The sequence below is a fragment of the Plectrocnemia conspersa genome, unplaced genomic scaffold (assembly GCF_051122295.1).
Source record: "Plectrocnemia conspersa isolate PC_06_02 unplaced genomic scaffold, ASM5112229v1 ptg000014l, whole genome shotgun sequence".
Taxonomy (NCBI): Eukaryota; Metazoa; Arthropoda; class Insecta; order Trichoptera; family Polycentropodidae; genus Plectrocnemia; species Plectrocnemia conspersa.
In genome coordinates this window covers 27398919-27418161 of record NW_028277178.1, presented here as the reverse complement: position 1 = coordinate 27418161, position 19243 = coordinate 27398919, and the positions used below count along the sequence as shown (strand labels likewise).

General features: G+C 27.8%; 1 protein-coding gene across 1 annotated transcript in view; it reads left to right on the top strand.

The window, feature by feature from the left end:
- Positions 1 to 19243, top strand: part of L (zinc finger protein Lobe) — a 39979-nt gene that overhangs the window by 11972 nt on the left and 8764 nt on the right. The window contains exon 3 of the mRNA XM_088203801.1: positions 15105 to 15247. Within this exon, the coding sequence (XP_088059927.1) occupies positions 15105 to 15247 (143 nt within the window). The remainder of the gene's footprint in view (positions 1 to 15104; positions 15248 to 19243) is intronic.

Sequence of the window (19243 nt, the reverse complement as noted above, 5' to 3'; positions counted from 1 at the left end):
CACTATTTCTAGTATTAAATCTATGTACATCTTAAATACTTATTAAAATACTTATAATGTGTTATATCAGCAATAAAATGGCTTAGCCGTGCTGATCTTTTGAAAAGTCTTATTAAGAAAAATGATGGCTTGATCAATTATTACAAAAAATGACGACACTGAATGCTAGAAATTGAATAACACAATCTTGGATACAAGTAAAGCCAGTTTGATCGTAGAGAAAGATTCTTTCTAACGTTGAAATATATGTATTGCTAGTATATCTGAAATATACAGATGAATCGAAAATTAAAAATGTCTGTAATTTGATAACGATTCTAATGATCCGGGTTTTTAATGCTTGAATGATTCAGATGTCGTTCTTATTGTCATTCAAATACAAAATAAATGGAGTGATAGTAAGAATAGAAGTGGAAAAGATACTAACAATTGCAGTAGTCACAATATAGCAATTACTGGATTATATCGACCAAAAAAGATTCAAATATAACGATATAATACTCTCTAAAGTTAAAGAGATTCTTAAAAGCAAACAGGAGTCAAATAATTTTTTAATAAATAAAAAAATGATAATCTGTATTGTAAATAATTATAGCTATTTTAAAACTATTTTTTTGTATGGTATCGATATTATAAAGTATTTTATTATGTGCTATTTTTTTTAAATATTACTTGAATAATTAAAAATGATTTTTCTCGAGAAAATGATTTTTATTAGGTAAAATTAATTTTTAGAGTGAGTATAATTAAATTATTATATCGATTAGAAAAAATATAATATTTTTACTGCATATTTAACATAAATGAAATTTTATGCCGATTATAGCGTTATTTATCTCTGATTTCGAAAGCTTTTTAAATATGCTTAATAGTTGCTACAGTCATCTTTTAATGTACAATTTGAATAATATAGTATATAACCTGTTTTTGCCACAACTTTAATATTTAATTTTGCTTGTATATTATAATAAATTGTATGCATCAATAACGTTTTAAATTTCACACGAATTACGTATACCACGCAAACGGAAATTGAATTTCATAAGCGACAGCCCAACAAATTATTTTTTTTATTGCCAAAATTTATCAGCTCGGAGTTCGTAGTGTAATAATAATATGATAAATTCGCATGATTACAAAATAATGGGCAGTAGCGAGCGATATCGAGCCGAGTAACCCATCGTCATTATATGTCAATTTCTGATGAGGAATGAGTGCGGTAGTTCTCATGGCACACTACGAGATTACCTCGTCTCATAAAACGAGCGAATCAATTGTCAATTTTTCAATGAAACCACCGAATGCTTAAGTCGCGGTTGGCGTGACTGCCACAACAGTTCTAAGGACCGTTTCTAAAAATTAAGTATAATTTTACAAAAATTGTTACAGTAGCCTCCGTAGTAGCTTCTGAATGTTTTTTTTTAAAACAATTTTTCTGTCAGCGCAAAATATGCTCGTGACGATACGATTAGCCCTGATCGAGAGAATCATCCGAGTGGAGAAAAACGGTGGCACAAACTTAAAAAGTATAAGATTGTTTCATAAATTCAAGCATATTTATATGATATGTTTAAAATGTTTTAATTTTGTAGAATAATAAGTAATCATACATAAATTTTTCTATTTTGAGCCATTTTAGTCATCATAACACAGCTGAAAATAAATTAGAAACAGACTAAACTATCCCATTTTTTATATATTCCTTTCCATATTAAAATTAAATCTTTAAGCGTTTTATGAAAAACAGATGGTACACTCAATTTGATTTTTATCACATGACATCTAAATACAAATTTGCATTTTTAGGTCAACGCATTAATAAAACCAAATCTATATTAATTAAATTCACTTAATTTTTATTTTACTTATCATATTTACCTAAATACTAATTGCTGCACATACATATTACTTGCTTCCCCAAGATAAGAAATTCACTGAATTACTTTAGATTACCACAACACGAACTAGCTCCTTGTTGTGTTTCGTAAGTGTGGTAAAGGTTAATTAATTGATATGTGACTGAGGCAATAATCTTATCACATTTATATACAAACATGTGTTTATTCCTTAATTTATGTTTAAATTAACGTCTTGCTTTTTGCTTTTATGCTACTTTAATATCCATTTTGACAATAGGTAAGTTACAGTGGTAGTAGATTATGTGATAGGAATTTAATACTACTCTCATTAGCATTTTTATGTCGCAATACCGCGGATAGAGCACCCAAAACATTTCAATATACCGATAGTTAAAAACATTTAATTAACAGCAGGTTGATTGTATGAGCATTTAATAAATATATGCATTTGTTATAATTATTGATTTAATTTTTATAAATAGTAATAATAAAAATATGTTTTAAATTTGTGTTTATCTATGTTATTATATTGTTAAAATGTATTCCACATAGTGAGTTATAAGTTATCTTAAGAGAATATTTTAGATATTTTTACATATTATCCTTTCTCTTCCTGTGATGTACGCTAAGTCTACATGTTACTTCAATACCATTAATTTTATATCTACACTTCAAATCATATATATTTGTTTACGCCATATGGGGTAGGTAAATATTGATTATGAAAAAACACTATTACTTTCAAATTAACCTAATAATTGTAATAATTGTACCATTGGTACTTGTTAATAGAACCATACTGGATTCAGAAATAACAGTCAATGCAGCATTATATTTTTTGTGAATTTTAAAATCGTTTCTAACGTTTCCAATATTAGGTTATAAATTAAATATAATGGGGCACCCCTTAAAATGGCATGTAGCTCTTTACAAGTGCATAGTCTGACCGATATATTTTACCTATATCTATATCAGACTCATGACTAAAAAACATATTAACGAACTAACCTATACTAAAATTACGCATTTTTAAAGCAGGAATGATAAATTAAATATTATAGTAATACATAAACATGCTATTTTAATTTTTGATAAAAAAAATTATAGTTAATTCCAAAACTACAGCTAAATCTATTTGTAATATTTTCAACATTTGAACAATTTTTTCGATATTAAAGACATTAGATGTAGCATGACATAACCTTAAAAATTGTTATTATGTGTTTTATTAAATTTTAGTAAATAAATTTATGTTATTATTTTATCTCTGAAATTTTCACTAAGATAATTATTTTATAAAAAAAACAGAGCTAAATGTTTAAATATATTTATTAAAAGAACATAAGGACGGAATAGCGTAGTCGGTAACGTCTCAGACTAGTAACTATAAGGTTGCGGGTTTGAGCCCCGGCAGCGACACTCAAATTTTTATTTAAAAAAATGCGCTATTATTAAAAAAAACCGGCCCCATATGCAGTGACATATATTGATTATAAATTGTAAAGCAGAAAATAATTTATAATTAATAATATGGATGTCACTGATTCCCAGACTTTCAGTCTGATGGTTAATACTTATTTGTAGGTATTCATTATGACTAAACGACTTATTCAGTTGGTGCAGATTTGCCTGTCAGGTTACAACGGAAGGTTTATTAAAAAATAAAATATTACCTTGATAGCGCCGGGCAACGCAAAAATGCGTCATTCATTGCTTCAAACTTTTACTGTTTGATAAAATACATTTTTTTACTAATTTACAAATTAACCCATATTTTTTATAAATGATTGTGTATAATTTAACTGATATGCTGCTCTAAAATATCTATGAATCTCAATTTGATAGTTGCAAAACGTCCATTTGCCGTTCAAACCCAAACCTAACCTAATGAAAGGTTAAAACATCTAAAACTAATTATAATTTTAAAAAAACTAAGCCAACTCATATCTCAAGGGAAAATAAGCGGAAGTATAAATACAGATAGACATATCATCTCACATATTGCTCAATAATTGGTCTGCATTTCGATAGTACACTAGTTTTAAAAATATAATAGCTATCCTTACCGATATTACTATGGACTTCTTATATAAAAAGGCTGATTAAAGTATATTCAAACCGAATTTTGGTCAATAGGAGAGCGCAAAAGCAATTATCACTTCTCAGAAGGCAAAAATTCACGTCAAAAGCAATAAAATCGTGTCGGTGCCGGCGCAGTGGGAACGCTCGGTAACGAGCGTTCCCACTGCGACGGCGACGGCACGATTTTATTGCTTTTGACGTGGATTTTTGACTTCTGAGAAGAGATAATTGTTTTTTGCGCTCTTATATTGGTCAAAATTTGGTTTAGATGTTCTTTTTACTCGTAATATTTTTATAAAAAGCTTTAATGTAAATGTTTGATAATCGAGCGTTTTCACTGCGATGGAATAATTTTATTGATATTGACCTGGTCTAAAAATTCAATATATAGCAACACTGAGCAGCACAAAAACACGACTAATTATCAGATATTTTAAATAATTTTAATGCCTAATTAAAATATGTTGCAACGGTGGGTAATTTTTATATTTATTTGTAGCATAGAAAGGGTTAACTTGTGCCAGTTTTTATTTATTGAAGAAATTATATAAAATGCTATTTTTGTCATGAGGCCCGGAAGCATTGTTTTCCCAGTGTCAGGGTTTGCTCTCAGCGGCTCTAGTGATGAAGCGTTAAAGCATATTGCAGGCAAAGTCTGCTACGAAAACTAGTGATAACACAATAATAATAAAAACATATTATGGTATTTAGTATAATAATAATCTTGAGTTACATTCTGACTTGTACTGATTAATGGTAATGGCATAAGCGCGTGGCAGTTCTGGGAACACCCATCAGCTGGTTTCGGGTCGCTCCTGTCACTCGCCAAAACGGGTTTGGTCACCCGCTGACATGACCACTGACTCGACTAACGACCGTTTCGATCATCTTATCCGCATCCATAATCTGCCGGTCGGGAGCTCTTAAATCTACTCCGAAAGGAAATCCGCGGCCGCTGGACCATCCATACACGGATGATAAAATCGACGTTAAGGAATATCCGTAGTTAATCACACACGCATCTAAATGTACAGGGTCATAGAGGTGTGGGAAATCAAAGTTAACGGCAACATAAGGGCTACCAAATAATATGGTATGCCTTTCAAATCGCTTCTCACAATACTATATTAATAGTTTTTTTTATAATGCATTATTTCAATGAGAACTTAACCATATGGAATCTATCCAAGTAGATTTTAGAGTACTGTCTTCTTCACGCATAAACATTTTCATATATTACTGGTATTACATGATAAGAGCTCTGCTATATCAATCATGATCGGTTAAATCTCTACAGTTGACGGTCAAAGAGAAAGCTTTTATCAATTTAAGTTACAGTTGAACCTCACTAATTGATTTTTATTGAGTAAAAAAGTATCAAGTGGTTAACTGTGTTGAATGCCTTTTTAAGATCAATTATTGCGGCTATGTCACCCGAATCAATACAATGCTGAGTTTGTGACTCTATTTCAAATACCGCACATTTTGTATTATACTATTTAATGGAGAAATTCGTTTTTGAGAAAGTTATGAAAACATCAATATATATTTTAATAAATGTTCCATTCTCATTTTTACCCATTTTCTTAAATAATATATGCAATAATACAATGATATGAATCCGAATAATTTCCATATTCCTCACAAGGCTTCTTGATACCTTATCTGATGATTTACAGTTACTATAAAAATGTTTGTGAATCTGCCCGATGAGTGGTCATCCGCGCAGATCTTCAAACATCTTAACTTCGTTTACGACGTCGTAAACGCAACGATCGTAAAATGAAATCATGCGAATTATTATGTATTATATTTGCAGTTGTACTCAAAATATATTTAATAATTTCATAGAAGCCCTTGTATAAATATATTAAAAATACGCCACAGGGGTTATATTACAAACCAATAACAAATTATACAAACTAATCAAACCTTTCCAAAAGCAATTCGAATAGCTACCTTTATATAATAGCGTTGATTTACGATTAACTAATCTCATTTCACACTCACTTAATCACTTTTGTGTCAAGATTTTATCTGACCATAATCACATTTTCATCACTGTATAGTGTCACATGACAACTCACCATTAAGACAGCGCTTTGTGTTAAATACTAAGATTTTATTTGATGATATTATTTCTAACACCACCCAAGCGTTGGATAAACTCAGGCAACAGCTCAATTAAGTAATCGTCATTGTATTAAATAAGAAAATGATATGTTGATAGACGGAGCGCGTCTGTCAATTACGAGGTTAGCGCCGTTTTCTACTATTCAACGCATTATTGTATGAAGATGGATATCCATCTGAAGAGGATATCGGAGATCAGAAGCTTGCTTTGAACGAAGGCCGGCTCCTTATCCCGTTCGGAATCCGGTGCAATTTTTTGCATCCCACGACGGTTGGAGAAACAGGTCGCATGTGAACACGCACTAGGGACTTCCTTTGCTCGTCTTGGCAGCTTCTTCTTATCTTTGCGAGAGGAAGAAGGCCGGTTTTGCAGATGAAGGATCGAAGGTGCAATCGCGAATATCGCACACCTCTCGCCGAAGACGGATGGAAGATGAGCAATTTACCGGAATGGGTAAAAATTCTCGCGTTTAAGGAGTTTTATAGCACGAGACCTTCTACAGTATTTATCCGTTAAAGTTTTATTTTATGTGGCACTGTTCTTCTTAAGGTTTAAAAAAAAATATTTTTTTTGTGAACCGAGAAAATATAAAAATAAAAAATACTCGTGTGACATTTCTGATTCATTACATCATTAATATAAACATGTGACTTAATTCATATAAAATTAATTTATATACAAAACTTATGTTATATATATTATTAATAAAAAATGGCAAAATTATTTAATTATAAAAATGGTAACCACTATTTCAAAATTTCTACTTTTTTGTGAAAAACAATTCGAATTGTAGTATTTTGTTAAATGTATTTTCACTGATTTAGTTGGGTTTTTAAAGACAATACTTAAATTTATTGTATCAGTAAAAGTGTTTAAGAAATGTAGTATGATTAAACTATTGAATGAATTAAGAAACAATGTATATTTTTTTTTATTAATTTTAGTTTAAAAAAAAAATTTTGCAAAAATATGATATTTTTTTTATCGATACAGATAGATGTTTTACTATATGTATTAAAAAATGCAGTAAAAATATCGTTGTTTTTGAAAGTGGTATAAGTTAATTTATTCCTAAATTTAAATATTTAAGTGTTTGCGTTTGAATTAACCCAAAAATATTAATTCGGGTAATGTTTTTAAAACTATATACTTATTAAATTTTATTATGTATTAATAAGTTTTTAAATTTTGTAGAAAATAAGCATAGTTTTAAATAAACGTATAACACTTTTAATATTAACAAATTATAAAAAATGTATTTTATTTGAAGTTTTCTTTTCTAAAATGTATTTTTGAAGCAAAAAATAATAATTAAAATAAAGACATAATCAAGTTTATTGAAAAATAATTTCAGTTATATTTATTATAATGAATTTATAAATAAACAAGTATGTAAAGTAAATAACTGATATTAACAAACTTATTAATATTTTAATCTTATTTTTCCCCAACACAGTAATTATTGTTAAGGCAGTAAACTGATCAATAATGATTACAGACGGCCCTCGACTTTCGCACATATTTGGTTCCTGAAAATGTGTGCGAATGTTGAATGTACGAAAGTCGAGGAAAGTAAAAAAAAATTAAATTGTGTGTATTTTAAAATATTTATTAATCAAGTAAATATAAGATGTTTAAGAGGCATTTAAGAGACACGTTTAAGTGGGGTTTGCGGGTGTTTCCTTTGAAAAGTTATCAAGAGCTAACTGTTTTCCACTATTCTTTTTCTTTTTTTCATATAGTATTTTATAACATGCTATGTTTTTATTGATCACCCCACGCACTTAAGATATGCGTTCTCCATTGGTATCACAATCTTCCATAATATTTAAAAATTTGGCTAGAGGAATATTCTATATCTTCAATAATTTTGGATAATTAGGAAATAAATTCTTTTGTAGCATCTTTATCCGCATCAGCCGATTCTCCAGTAAATTTAATAATATGAAAAGAATACCTCATTTTAAAATTGTTAAACCAACCGTTACTGACTTGAAAAACGGTGTTAAAATATTTTTTTAATCTATCCTTCCAATCTTTGTGCAAACTAAGAGCGTTTGCTTAAATAATTGAAATACTCGGAGAGACATCTTTTTGATGTTGGTCATCGATCTACGATGACAAAGATTTTCCATTTCATCAATGTTTTTTTTTTTGCTGTGTTTTTTTGGAGACATATCATTAAAGATTGTGGAAATATATCTTTATTTTCCACAATTTTGAACGTATTCTTTAATTATACTTTTATTTTGCAAAATTGAACATATCGTAGACCTGTTTGTATCATACGAACGTGCGTTTGAAGCAAAAGATCTATCAGAACGAAAACCGCTATCAGAACGTTTTTTAAAAAAAAATTAAATTTGAGAAAATTGTTTTTTTTTAATGTGCGAAATAGCGAATTGTGCGAAAGTCGAGGGCCGCCTGTATTACGAATGGACTTATTTCACTTACAATAAAAACATTCCTGCGATTACATTTTATAATTCAACTTCTTTAATTAATTTATAATGATATTGTGAAACTGTGTGATTATAATTATTATTATCTGACTAAAACTACCATTAACTATTTTATTTGCAAAATTAGACTTATACGACTTTCATAAAAAATGGTTTAACTATCTAATCCCATAGATCGATACTACCATATGCATAACAATCAACGTTTCAAGGCTTAAAATCTTCATGTTTTCAATGTTTTATCTTTAATTCCAATTATAATTAATGGAATAATTAAAATAAAACAATGAGATTTTTTTTACAATAAAAAAATATTAAATTTATTTTCCAGTACAAATATAACTATTAATATATACAATTATTTGAAGTTGTATTTATTATAACTATCTGATGTTATTTATATAAAATAATAAATCGTATATATTTCATAAAATAATATATAAAGTTATTTATTCCGTATTTATTATTTCGCTGCGATTATATTCGATATTATTAATCATTTCTTCAAGGATTCAATGCATTAATTTATGTTATATTATTTTTTATTGCTATTAATGATTTAAATAAATTATAAATTGACTGTTATTAAAAATATATACTACGTACTAAAAAAACAACTAATAACAATGTTAAAATCATAAAAATTCGGTTATTGAAAATTAAGTAAAATCAAGAGTAAATTTATAAAAGTTAGTAGAACATATTTTTGAGAAGTTATTAAAACAATACAAGGATAAAACTAATGATTGAAACATATACATTTTTAAGCCCTAAACTAATATTTAAATTATATAATTTTTTTATGCATAAAAAAATCAATTAGGCGTGATTTAAAATAACGGAAAAAGCATATATAAATTCTGTAGTAAAATGCAACTTTTAATACTGCACGCAAAAATATACTTATTTTTAAACGGTTATAGTTATAACAACATTGACTAAAAGATCGATATTAAAACTTTGATATCAATAGATAGATATATATTACAAAATATTCCTTAAATAAAATTATATATAACAAAATATTTATACGTATAATAAAATACTGATTAATACCATAAACTTTCTAATAAATATTTAACGACCGGAGATTAGCAAATGTAAAATAACTGTAACCTCAATTTATTGTGTAATGATAACTAATTTTCACTACCTGAAGGATAGTTGTAAGAGATAATTAACATAACCAAAATAAACTTATAATATAGAAAGTTTCAAATAAGTAAATATATTTGTTAATCCCGAAATGTATGTCGTTTTTTAATGAAAACAAAAATACACCTTTAAATATTTTAAAGATAAACTTTTTTCCTTACCTCGGTCTATTTTTAGTTTAAATTATTTATATTATTTTAACATTATAATTTAACAAAATTATTAGAAGTTACACAATTATTATACATTGTCTCTTAATTCATTCATTGGTTTAATCATCCTCCACTTCTTCACCGATACAATTAATTTAAGAAAACTCAACTAAATCAGTGCAAATTCATTTTAACATAATACAACAATTCAAATTGTTTTTTACAAAAAATCTATACATATATTAATAAGCGTTAATGTTTTCGCCATTTTAGATGGTCGTTCCCATCAAACGATTACAACACGACTTCCGACAAAAGATCGATTTAATTTCACACATTAATAGGCATCCTAAAACAATGTCTAGCAATTTCTCAAACGTAAAATGATTTATGCACTAAAATGACCGCGTCGAATTTGCATTCTCTCAAAAACAACGCAACAATCGCTTTCAGAGCACAACTCGCGTGAAAATCGTCATTTTCCGCCACTCTGAGAAGAGACCCCACAACGGCGAATTTGTATCGACGCGCTTTTCTTCTCAAATACACTTAATTGTTTATCATGCAAAGTCCGACTTCGGCGTTCTTTTGGAAGCGTCCTCGGGCCGTTCATTGTGCTGACGTTTCACAATGGGTCCTCTCGATCTCGGTCTTTCGTCTTCGTCTCCGTATATCCACACATGCAAAGCGGCGACCATTGTGTGCGACGGACTCCAGAGTGTGACAATGGCGCAAATGTGTGACCGAGCAAAGACAGATTGCGAATTAGCGGTGAATACCCGTGAAAGAACGTAACGATTCGCTTTTTATTTTATTTTTTTTTCGCCATGTTCTCGTCATGCAAATAATAATGCGAGCGAATTGCGCATTAGGCGACTAATGCAATTTTAATTTAGACATTAGCGGTGGAGTGTGAATCGGTGGCGTGACCGTGTGAATAGGGTTTAATGTGGCGCTGAAGGCGGTGGGCGTTCTGAAATTGTCACAGCGGTCCTTTCGTGGTATTCCTTTTATAGAGATCGATGTCCTTTAAAATGTACATATAATAGTGACTTTTGCGGGCTTTAAAATAAATATATATTAACAAAAATACGGAGAAGTGATAAAATATACAAAATAATAAATTTTCTTTAAAAATAAATAGCTTTAATAAATAGTATTCATTATTTTTTTTAATATTTATATTAATAATTTTATTCCGGAATCAAATTTTAACTATGTTACTCTTCAATTTTCAAGGAATATCATTCAATAAAAAAATGATTTGTTGAGTTTGTCCTTAATATTCCCATATAATCATAAATTTAGAAAACTGTCATATAGGCTATTTATTAAAAAAATATGTTCACCTACTTCTAATAAAATGTAGTCTTTTAAATTTAAATCTAACAAGCGAAAAACATGTTAACTCCAAATTGGTAAAAACCTATTAAACTATATATCATTGTTATTATGTTTTTTTTTTATTTTAATTAAAGTGCACGAACTTTTCATTATTAAAAAATAATTTTGGATGAGAAAAAATTATGTTATTTCTCATGAGTTTGTGAAGGACAATTTTTTTCTATAATTATTATTAAGCCGAATAACGTGTTTAAAATATTTGAGCTATTGTCATACGAGTCTTTAATTTATAAAAATATATTTATCAACTTTTTATATTATGTAGTGTTTTAAATTTAAATCTCATCAGCCAAAACCCTGCATTTTTATTTTGAGTCAAACATATCCGCAAAAATGTCGGCAAAAAATTAAGCTATTTAGTTATTATATTTTTTCATTTAACTTCAAGTGTACGCGTGTTTTCAAGTGAGAAAAATAATGTTCTTCTTTCTCATGAATTACAATTATTATTTAACCTAATTAAAATTTTCAAGATATTGTCATACGAGTCTTTTATTTATAAGAAATATATTAATCTACTTATATTAAGAACTAGTCTGCATTTTTCTTTTTAGCCAAATATATCAGCAAAAATGTGTTTTTTTTACTTATGAAAAAACAATTTAAGGTAAAAAAAATGCTTTTCTTTCTCGTGAGTTTGTGTAAAACAATTTTGTTATATAAATATTATTAAACCGAATATGTTAAGTTAACTTATAAAAATATCTTCACCTACCTCTAACACTAATAGTTTTTTAAATTTAAATTTTACATCCAAAAATTTGCTGCACTTTTTTTCTAAGCTTTTTAGTTATTATGTTTTTTTTATTTGACTTTAAGTTTACATGTGTTTTTATTTAAAAAAAAAAAAAAATTGGCTCAGAAAAAATAAATTTTTGCTGATTTTACCATTTTTTTATAAATATTATTAAACCTAATATATATGATTAAAATATTTAAGATATTGTCATACGAGCCATTTATTAATTAAAATATTTTTACCTACTAATAATATGTAGTTTTTCGTCTTTTTAAAAACCTGTTAATTGCACTCACATTTTGAGCTAATTATATTGGAAAATATATGACTTCAGTACACGTGTGTTTTTTGTTATTAAAAACTAATTTAGTATGTGAAAAATGTTGTTCTTTCTCATGAGTTATTTTATAAATATTATTTAACCGAATAAATTTGATAAGAATATTTAAGATGTTTTTATACGAGTCCTTTATTTCAAAAAATATTTTTACCTACGTCTAATAATATTGTTTTTCTCATAAGTTTGTGTAAATTATTTTATTTTTATAAATATTGTTGTACCGAATAAATATTTTTAAGTCCTTAATTTATAAAAATATATTTATCTACTTTTAAGACTGTCTTATAATAATTTAAAGACCTACCATTGGACAAAAGATATTTATGATTTGTGTTTAGTTAACAACAATTAATTAACATATCTATTTTTAAACATTTTAATAATTATGGAAAGCATTATTTTATTTTTGCTATTACCAATAAAAATATCAATTAAATTGCAAATAAAGTAATATCTCAAAATTAAGTTTATGTCAATTATCTTGATATATTCTTAAATATTCTTTCACTTCTTACAGATTTTTTTTAAATTAATTTTTTAATAAGTACATATGCATATATATATACATTTTTAATATGAAATTTAAATCAATAATATAATTAAAATAAGTTGGGTAAAGCTATTCTTTTCAAAAACGTAAGAAAAGTTGATATGTTAAAATTGAGGTTAGTGAACAATATTTTGACTAGAATTACCAAAAATCTATAATTTTCAATTATTTAGATATCAAATAGTAAATGATAAAATATTTTACTATATTTGTAAAGATATACATAATTTAAAAATTTACTTTAAACATTAAATACATGTTTATATTTATATATAATAAAAAATACATATTTTATAAAAATAAATCATTAATTGTTGTGAACTTTTAATAATTACAAAGTTTGATTTAAATTTTTCGTAGACTTTTTTGTTTTATTCTATATCCCAAATATCTGTCCTTTTTAAAATGTATCCACATATTTATGTATATACAATTTCTTGTACGATTATACACTTCTCTACAATTATTAAAAAAATAGTCTGAACTCTTGGTTGGTATTATATTTATATATAATAAATTTATAATATATATTTAGGTGTATTTTTTCATATATTAGTACACAGTAATATTATTTTCTTTCAATGGTGAACTTTTAACTTATGATTTTATAAATTATTTTATATATATATATATATATATATATATATATATATATATATATATATATATATATATATATATATATATATATATATATATATATATATATATATATATATATATATATATATATTAATAATATTGATTGTTGAAATATTATATATTTTAGAAATAGATTTTTAAAAGTAATATTTTTACCTGCCCTATCTCTTTATACTTTTAATCACTAGCGCTTAAATAAATAAGCGACAAATAGTTTAAAAATGGGAAAATAATTTGGTATATATTCAAATTAGAATTCCTAATTGTGACTCTTACACCTGTACATTCCATTAGCCTTAAAAATGTAGTACTTGGGCATTTATTAGATAATTTTGCACGAAAAAATGTTTAAGGAAAAACAAAAATTATGGAAATGTATTACAAACATAATTTTAATAATATCTCAGATTCTTAATTTTCGGTATATACTGCTAGACTTGTATATAAAATTATTTTTATTTATGTATCAGCTCCTAAGAATTACAAATAAAACTGTGGTATATTATAATACAAGTTTTACTTATATTAAACCTCAAAAGTTTTTGTAGAATTTCAGATCGCGACAGGGGTTTCGCATCCCTCCATTCAGATCTTACTCAATGATCAGCGGCATCTTACCCAAGGTGTGCACAATGATGTAGAGATTAAACCGGGAGACGTGTGCAGAAGACTTGAAAAGCAAGTGTTTATTACACCAGCTCCACGGTAACTCGCGTCAATCTCGTCAAGTCTCGAGTCACCGCGAAAACCGTGACAGATAAACTCTCCTTTATCTGATCTGGGATTATTTTTTCCGGTGCCATCATCCCACGAGTGTCGCCCAGTCTTAGATATTTCGATAGTATCGAGGGCAAATTGGACGGATTGGGTCCATGATCTTGGCTGTCGATAAACGGTCAGCCACCGGACCGGTCAGATTTCAAGACTAGGTGTTCGCGATAAACAATGAGAGACTACCGCGAGATGCTCTCTTTGTGATAAGGCAAAAGCCGTGCGCGCGTGATTAAAAGCGTTTCGACTTATTGACAAGTAATTAATCATTGTCTCGTAATATAGCGGCAGGCTTTTATCGGAGGAATCTCTTTGGCGCAATCCAACTTTCGACGGCGTCGTTAATCTGTTGAAAGATGAGTGTTTGATCGACTGGAATAGCTAACTGAAAAAATAACCCATTAAAAAACTTGTTAAACACTGTTGTTTAAAGATTATAACCGGCAAAAAATAACGAAACCGTGTAATCGCTAAGTGATTCTGTAAACGGACGATCGACTCTGTCATAAAAAAATTAAATATCAATAAAATTAAGAATACCACAAGCAAAGTTTTTTCGTCGAATTCTCTCTAGAGGCGAAGGTGATGATTGCATTTTACCCAAATAAAGATACAATCTGTGGTCTCCGAGAAGTCCAAATATACAAACAAAGAGATCCTTTTGTCTCTGCTGTCATCGGAGACACGTCTTCTCGTATCCCTCATCCACGTTTTTATTGTGCGACACCTGTAAACTTGATAGTGTTGAAGATAAACGCCGTTAGGCGAGACGTTTGAAAAATAATAAATGTTTTTTAATTTCGTATTTTCACAGACTCATTCGGACCAAATGCCCTTCCGATGCGAATTCTGCTCACGACTGTTCAAGCACAAGAGATCCAGAGATCGCCATGTTAAACTGCACACTGGAGACAGAAAATATAGATGTGTCCATTGTGAAGCGGCTTTTTCGAGAAGGTAATATAATTTTTTTCATATCTTAGCATATTTTTAATTTAAATATATGTCCACTATGATGTATCGTATAGCTAAGTTACATAAAACTGCTTTAATACAACACTAATATTTCTTACATTATAATCTACTGGCTGGTCTATTTTTATAAAATACAACAATACTTTGGGGCAGTTTGGTTTATAACATTTTATATTTAATTAGGTATTATTATAAATAATAATAACCTATAGTTTTGATGTGTAAATATTATAGTTACTTATTTCAATAATTTTAGCAATTGATTTGTTATATAATAACACTGACGTACAAAATTAAAAAAAAAAAATTTGTTAATGCCACTTTTATATATTTTTTTACATTTTCTCTTGATATTTATTGAATTTTTACTACTAATTTATATCCTTTATTGATCTAATTGTTTATATTATAACAACTTGAGTTTTTGATTTCTTAACATATATTCAATACAGGTGATTTATAATACCATACAGATATATCAATGCCTATTCCTGATAAAATAAATAAATAAAACTAATTAAAATCAAAGGCAGACAAGCTAAAAAATAACTGCCCATTGCTATTATTATTTTTTACTTTTTTTATATATGTATTTGTCTTGAATCATTAAAAAACAGTAGTATATCTTTTTTGATGCTATGAAACTATATAAAGAAACTTATTTGTGTTTATGAAATTGTATCAAACTTTTTAAAATATTTCATCCTTTCGAAGTTTGATTTATATTCAGACGTATGTTACAGTGCATGTATATTTTTCAGTGATGTTATATTTACACTAGTATAAATATAATTTGATTTGATATATAATTACATTTGTATCGGTAGATATACATATATTTCTACTAGCAAAAATATAATTTAACTAGTGAAATTATATGCTACTTTAAAATGTCTATTAAAACCCAATTTTAAAATCATATTTTTATACATTTTCATCAGTAGATATATATTTCTACTAATAACTAGTAAAATTATATGCTACTCAAAAAGTTCACATAACCTTACCTCAAAAAAACTATAGTTAGTTTTAGAACTTTCATTAGGTCATATTGGGTTTGAATGATTCGTTTAGGTTAGGTTTGGGCCTTAAAAAATATTATGTTTTCACTAGTATAAATATAATTTCACTAACTAGGCCAGTTTAAATGTAACAAACAATTGACTAATGATATTCTGTTCAATATTAATTAAACTGTATTCGTTTAAAAAATTTAAAAAAAATACAGTCTCGAATCTTTCTCAAAAATATTTTTTAAATATGTCATTTCAGTGAAATTATATCGAAATACATTTTCACCGGTAGATATGCATATATTTTTACCAGTGAAAATATAATTTATCTGGCAGATGCTAGGAAAATCATATGATTTCAACTTTTCCATATCATTATTTATTTACATGCGATGTGTAAATGTTACATTGAATGTATATTTTTCAGTTAAGTTATATTTTTACTAGTGAAGTGCAAATATACTTATACCAGTAGATATATATTTCGTAGAAAAATGCATGTTATTTAATTACTATGAATCTTAATAAAATAAAAATATAAAAAAAGCTGAAATGACGTCCCTGATTCTAAATCAAAAATTATCGGGTTATTCCTGAAAAATTTAAAAAATAAAACAGTCTCGAATCTATTCCAAAAATATTTTTAAAATATGTCATTTCAGATATACATCTTCACCGGTAGATATATATTTTTACTAGTGAAAATGCAATTTATTAATATAAACATACATTTACATACTTATTATTATTTATTTAGATGTGATGTATTAATGTGTATTTTTCAGTGTAATTATTTAATTTACGTTCGAAACAATTTGGTCTTAACAGGTGATTTAGATTTAACAAGTAGCGTTTACAACTACTAGTTAAAGACTACCACTTATGTCGCTTTTCTTAAAATGTAGCATGCTCATCAAATCACAGTTTAGAGCAGCATATAATTTAAAAATACACATATATATTTGAAAATGTATTCCACTATGTTTTCACTGAAACGCCAGTGAAAATATAGTTTTACTAGTAATTCACACTCACTGTAACGTGCATAGTATTTTTTTTACATAATTTAAAACAAATTTTGTTCCTTAATAATCAATTAAACAAGGAAGGTGAATTATATTTTTATGAACATAATACATTTTTAAATGTTTTCTGATTTTCTGATAGTAAATTTTATGAGTCAGTTGAAGTAACATTGACCTGAATCTTAATGTGTTTATTATCATACAATAAAAAGTTATTTATTTAAAAATATTATTATTGTGTAACTAATTAAGTCCACGTACAGTTTGTACATTTACTAAAACTAGGTAAAATTCTGTAGTTTCTGTAGTCATATTTGAAAGGGTTGGCGTAAAGAAGAAAGTAGCTGCTTAATCTGTCTACTCAGTCTTTGTCTTGATTAACGTAGTTACGAATTCAAATGCAATGTTACATGGATGTTTTTTCAGAAATAAATTCTGTCTGGAAGTGCCGTCGGAAGCGAGTTCCGAATGAAAGTAAACAATATTTGGCCAATTACAAAGATTTGAGGGTGCTATAAGATATGTTTATATCAGTCTGCTTTTGTAATATAATATTTACGTAACCGTCAGAGTTTTAATAGATAGATATTTTAAAACCTTGCATTTATAATTTCGCATTCAACCTGCTTTATTTTTCAATGCAATACATTGTAATTTCAATGCAATACAATGCGTTTATTGTCGCATGCAAAACGCACTGATCAAAAAGAATTTTGTTTATTGCGCTTTTAACGCGTTTTTTCTTACATTAAATGGACAATTAATTTATTGAGTACTAGTCACCACAACTGTATTGTCAGATAGAGTACATTAAAATAAGACATACTACAAAAATAATTTAATCCTGCATTCTCAATGAACTACATATGCTATATTATTGTAAAAAAATATTTGAGGACGTATTTAAAATTATTGTTGCTTAGACAAAAGTTTGTATATTAATTACTAAATATACACATTTAAGTCATAATCTTAAATTTTTTTAACGAAACGCTACATGTATGTGTATTTATTTCTGTGACTTTTGCTTTACCTAATTTACTTTCTAATACATCTTCAGTCAAAAATTTGTTTGCGTTAGGTGAAGGCAATTACTATTTTTAAGTCACATGCGCTATTATTGCCTATATAAAAAAATAACTTAGCCAAAAGAGGTCGTTACGCTTCGACACTTATTGAAGAATAAGAAAACCTCGAGTCGCCTCGGATTATTATTATTGCAACTCTTTGAATACACACATTTTTTGTGTCCAATATTGACGCATTCGCCCGATTGAATATTAACGTTTGGCGTGAGGCCACAAAAAGGCGAAGAATCGGTGGACCGTTGAAAGGGTGATTGATGTCTCCCAAGCAAAACCGCCAAGAGGACCAAAAACGTTGAAGGTTGACTGGTGACAAATGATTTGGTCTCACAGACACGGTCATTTGTATGTCGGTTTCACCTCCAGATCCGCTTCGAATATGGCGCACAATGAGAGAAGAGGTGACGGATGAAGATGACGGGATGGACGCTGATTTATTAATTTACCATAATATTGGAGCGTAGAAGAATTTGGACCTATATATTATATCGCGTTCTATGGGTGGAATAAACAACTTTAACTAATTGATGTAAAGGTGTGCGGGAATGTATACTAATGGATGCGACGCTTTGTCGGCGACGAATAATGGAGAGGTTATTGTATCAGACGTGCGTCTTCGACTGTAGGATTTGTTAGATAAACGATTTTAAAATTAGTAAAATGACTCACGGTTAAATATTATTATTTCTTATGTATTTAAGAAGAAAAGTATGAAAGTCGGAAGTTTGTTTTAGGAGATATAAACGCTCGGTGAAGAAGCAAACCTGAAAAAATATGAACAATTATTTATTTGGTTTCGTTTAACTTAAAATTAACGTTTTAAAAAACACAGCAATTCTGAGACACGTTCAGATG